Raw genomic sequence first — 3,912 nt, 5'->3', positions numbered from 1 at the left:
GACCCAGCGCAGGAGGGGAGCCGGGCAGGGTGACTCTGGGGCATGTTGTGTGGGCAGCAGCGGCCCCAGGAGCCCAGCCCTGATTCCCAGCAGGAGGCATCGCCCTGCCCGGTCACTGAGGACCTTCCAGCCTCCCCAGGGCAGGAGGTGGAGGATCCCTGTCCCACCACCAGCAGCTCGGCCCGCTCCCCATGGGACAGCAGCAGTGCCTGGGACTCGGGCAGCAGCGAGGCCGATGGGCACCGCTGCTTTGTTCTAGGTGAGGAGTCAGGCTGGGCTCAGAGAGAGGTGAGGGCGGGGCTGTGAACACCCTGGGCCCAGGCCCTCGATCAGTGCTATGGGGGCGGGTCCCCAGCCCAGGGGTCTGGCTTGAGCCACATGAACCCCACTAACACTAGATGCTGCCACTTTGGTCCTTGGTGCTCCAGTTGGGGGGAGGCACCTCTCAGGGAGTCCAGGACAGCGTGGGGGGGTCTCTTTGCTATGGGCTCCTGAAGGAGTTGGGGGCTGAAGGCATCACTGAGAGGGGGGAGTGTGGGGCCCGATCTGCCCTGGGTCCCGGAGGTGGGAAGGGGACACATTGCCCCATCGTGCCCCTGTCCTTCCCCCAAGTGGCAGCAGGCGTCACCCTGTCCCCTTCTCTCCCTGGTGCAGGGACCGCCAGGGACTCAGGGGACGAGGAGGAGGAATGGGTGGACGTGGCCACAGAGGAGGCTGCTCTCAATAACAGCCGAGAGCAGCTCCAAGGTGGAGAAAAGGTACAAACGTATCCCAGCTGTGCTGGAACCGAGACTGTCCTGCCCCTTCCCAGCACCTGACCCCCTGCAGAGGGTCTTGTCCCTGATGATCCACCAGCCCTAATGGGGACCTTTCTCCTCCATGATCTGGGACCCCAGAGGTGGGGGTGTCTGTCACACACCAGCCGGGTCTCCTCCCCCCACAGGCACTGTCCCAGTTCCTGACCCTGCTTGTGGTGGAGTGGTGGGTGATTTGGACAATGGGCAGGTCCCCACTATCCCCCATTCAGGCCTGAGTCCTGCAGCTGCTGTGTGGGGACAGGGAGGTCCCTGGCTAACTGGCTCTCTCTCCCCAACCCCACTCCTGGTGGGTGCAGGAGGAGGCCCAGCAGCTCGTGTTCCTGCTCGCCATCCACCCCGCGTCTCGCTGCACAGCAGAGAGGGCAGGACACATTGGAGCCGCACTGCTGCAAGGCGGCTGTGGCGGAGAGGATTGTGGTGAGCGAGACACGGTGCCCAGCAGCTGGAGGAAAGACAGAGACATGGGAGGGGCAGGGGTCTTCCCAGGCCAATGGATGGGGGATTGTTGGTGCTGGAGGGGCAGCAGAGGGCAGGGATTGCTGGGGCTGAAGACTGGGGAGAAGAGACGGGAGAAACTCGGAGAGTGGTCACTATTGGGCAGGAATCGGAGGAGCGGGGGGCAGGTGGGGGGATCCTGCTGGCTGTGTGGGGCCCTGGCTGTGTAATCTCCTCACTGAGAAGTGTCAGTGTGGCCCGAATCTCACACGCTCCTTTGTCTCCGTTGGGTCTCACAGGAGCTCATTGAGGAGCTGCCTGATAACTCTCCACCCGGCGCCGTCCTCGCTAACTCCCTGATTGCTGTGGGCAACCTCAGGTACCGAGACCCTCCCGCCCGGTTCCCCTAACCCCAGTGCTGCTCAGGCCCAGGGCTGGGAGTCACTGCCCCTCCCACTCCCAGGTCACCGCCCAAGGGTGGCTCCTCTGGCAGAGGTGGGGGGAAGGTTCACTCTCTCCTGGCTGGGCTGTTCTTTTCACTCCAGTAACATTGCAACGGCTTTGGGGAGAGGCTCACACCCAGGATCAGATACAGGAGGGGCAGCAGGGTCCAGGGAACAGGTGCTATTCCTGTCCTGCCACTGTCTGTCTGAGAAACCTTGGCCTTGTCATTCCCTGGCTCGGTGCCTCAGTTTCCATTCTCGCCAGCCTGTGCCTATTTCCCTGCAGTTTCACCTGCATGTTGGTGCCAGTCCCATCCCCGCACTGCACAGTCTAATGCCGGCTCCTCTCTCTTGCCAGCACCATGACACCTGCCCTGGAGCCAGAGCTGGAGACCCACCTCCTCCGAGCTGCCCTGCACGCCGTCTTCACCCTGGGCATGGAGAAGGACACCACCCAAGTGCAGGTAGATCAGCTAAAGTCATGGATTGAAGAGCCAGCTGTCATCCTGCCATGAATCCTTGCTAATTGCCTGCAGTGGGATGTGAATGAGAGAGGCCAGGATATGTGTTTGGGGTCTCACCAGTGCTTCCCAGAGACCCCACTTCCCATCCTGTGGCAGGTGTAGCCCCAGTTTCCCTAACTCTGACCCATGGCTCTCCCTTGCTTTCAGGATCTGCCTAGGGTCTTGCCAGACCTCCTGGACGCCATGCTGGGGAACCTGCTGGCAGAGTCCCCAGACACCGACAGGCTCCAGTACATCTTGGAGGTGAGCCCGATGAGAGGGGTGGGGGCAATTTTACCTTCACTCTTAGATCCATTTTCCAGTCTGTCCTCCTAGCTGAGCCCCCGTGGGCATCCTTGGTCAGGGCAGTCAGTGCAATGCAGTGTCAGGCCCTTCCTCCTTGAAGGACAGAGGAAGGAGCTGGGACTTCAAGCCAGAGCTCTGCCTGGTTGTGTTGAGCACTAACCACAGGGCCCCTGGCTGGCTTGGGGAGTGAGAGTCTGAACCCCTCCTGGGAGATCCAGAAGAGGGTCCTCAGAGAAGAGTCACAGGCTCCTTCCTAGAGAAACAGGAGGGCCCCAGAGAATCAGCCCGTCTCTCCGACGGGCCCTGAGATTTCTGAGGGGATTGTTCAGGAATCAGGAGTGCAGGGAGGATGGGACCAGCCCCAACACTGAACATTGTTCCAGTCTAGAGAGACAATGACAAGTTGTGACCTGCAGGATTCAAGAATCGTCCTGCGGGCAACAATCCCCTTCCAAAGCTCTGCAATCAATGAATCAGATATTCCACCCTGCGCACAATGTCTCAGCCCCCTGGGAATGGGTGTGTGTCTGTGTCTCATTTCCACAATACGTGCACCTGCCCATTGATCCTGATCTGCCTCCTTTCCCCACAGCACATTAACTACTGGATCGTGTCCAGGGTGCCGCGAGAGAGAGCCAGGGCCGTTAAGAGCAGCACGGCCCTGCTCAGATTCACCATCACCCTCCCTGAGTTTGACATAAGTGACCTCTGACCCCAGCTTCCTGACTCCAGGCGTAGGTGATCTGGCTCGACGGGCTGTAGGATCTGCTGCTGCAGGGGCTGTGGGTTAGGAGTGTTCCTCTTGGGGAGACAGAGTCAGAGCAGAGAGTGAGCCTGGCTTGAGTCAAGTTCTTCTTGTCCTAGTTAAGTGGTGACTCTGGGCTTTTAAGGGGACTGTGCTCCAGGTTCATGCCTCCCTGTCATCCTGGAGCAGCTGGGGAAGCAAGTCCTCATGGAGGGCCCTGCCCACAGCCCTGTGCTCCAGGCTTCCTTGGGGGCAGAGGAAATTAAGGGTCTGGCTCTAGCATCTCCTGCAGAGGGGCTGAGGGGAAGGAGAGTCCTGGCCCGGGGGGGACTGGGAGCTGACAGGAAAATGCTGATGGAGTCCCCTCTCCCTCTCCCGTCCATTAGAACTCAGCCGAATTCCCCAGGATGGGTCACCACATGGCACAGCTGGCTCTGTCCGTCAGTGACCCAGCCAAGGACATCAGCCGGCAGGCCAGGGAGGGGGTTTACCGGCTCTACCAGCTGCTGCTGCACCAGAGGGGTAAGGAACCCAGCTGGGAAATGGCACCCGCTAGAAGAGTGAGACTGGGACCCCAGCCAATTTCTCTCAGACTGACCCCGGCTGGAGGATGAGTCTCTCTATCTCTTTCTGTGTTCCACACCACGCCCTGCAATTCTGTT

The 3,912-nt window shown here is 60.5% G+C and overlaps 1 protein-coding gene across 2 annotated transcripts; it reads left to right on the top strand.

Annotated features, from left to right (window-relative positions):
* The first annotated feature begins 1,493 nt into the window (after positions 1 to 1,493).
* LOC135975794 (maestro heat-like repeat-containing protein family member 1) lies at positions 1,494 to 3,270 on the top strand. 2 transcript variants are annotated; one of them, XM_065568288.1, is made up of 4 exons: positions 1,494 to 1,632; positions 2,055 to 2,160; positions 2,368 to 2,463; positions 3,098 to 3,270. In XM_065568288.1, the coding sequence occupies exons 2-4, from the start codon at positions 2,059 to 2,061 to the stop codon at positions 3,215 to 3,217; spliced, it is 318 nt and encodes a 105-aa protein (XP_065424360.1). In that variant the 5' UTR covers positions 1,494 to 1,632; positions 2,055 to 2,058; the 3' UTR covers positions 3,218 to 3,270. The 2 variants fall into 2 exon arrangements, with proteins under 2 accessions (XP_065424360.1, XP_065424361.1); XM_065568289.1 differs by lacking the exon at positions 1,494 to 1,632 and having other exon boundaries at positions 1,669 to 2,160.
* Positions 3,271 to 3,912: the final 642 nt, after the last annotated feature.

The sequence above is a fragment of the Chrysemys picta genome, chromosome 15, assembly GCF_011386835.1.
Source record: "Chrysemys picta bellii isolate R12L10 chromosome 15, ASM1138683v2, whole genome shotgun sequence".
Taxonomy (NCBI): Eukaryota; Metazoa; Chordata; order Testudines; family Emydidae; genus Chrysemys; species Chrysemys picta.
This window is presented reverse-complemented; position numbering and strand designations above follow the sequence as displayed.

Coding starts and splice junctions, on each gene's coding strand:
- LOC135975794 (XM_065568288.1), top strand. CDS start 2,059: ATGACACCTGCCCTGGAGCCAGAGCTGGAGACCCACCTCCTCCGAGCT. Junction 2,161..2,367: donor AGGACACCACCCAAGTGCAG/GTAGATCAGCTA, acceptor CCTTGCTTTCAG/GATCTGCCTAGGGTCTTGCC. Junction 2,464..3,097: donor GGCTCCAGTACATCTTGGAG/GTGAGCCCGATG, acceptor CTTTCCCCACAG/CACATTAACTACTGGATCGT.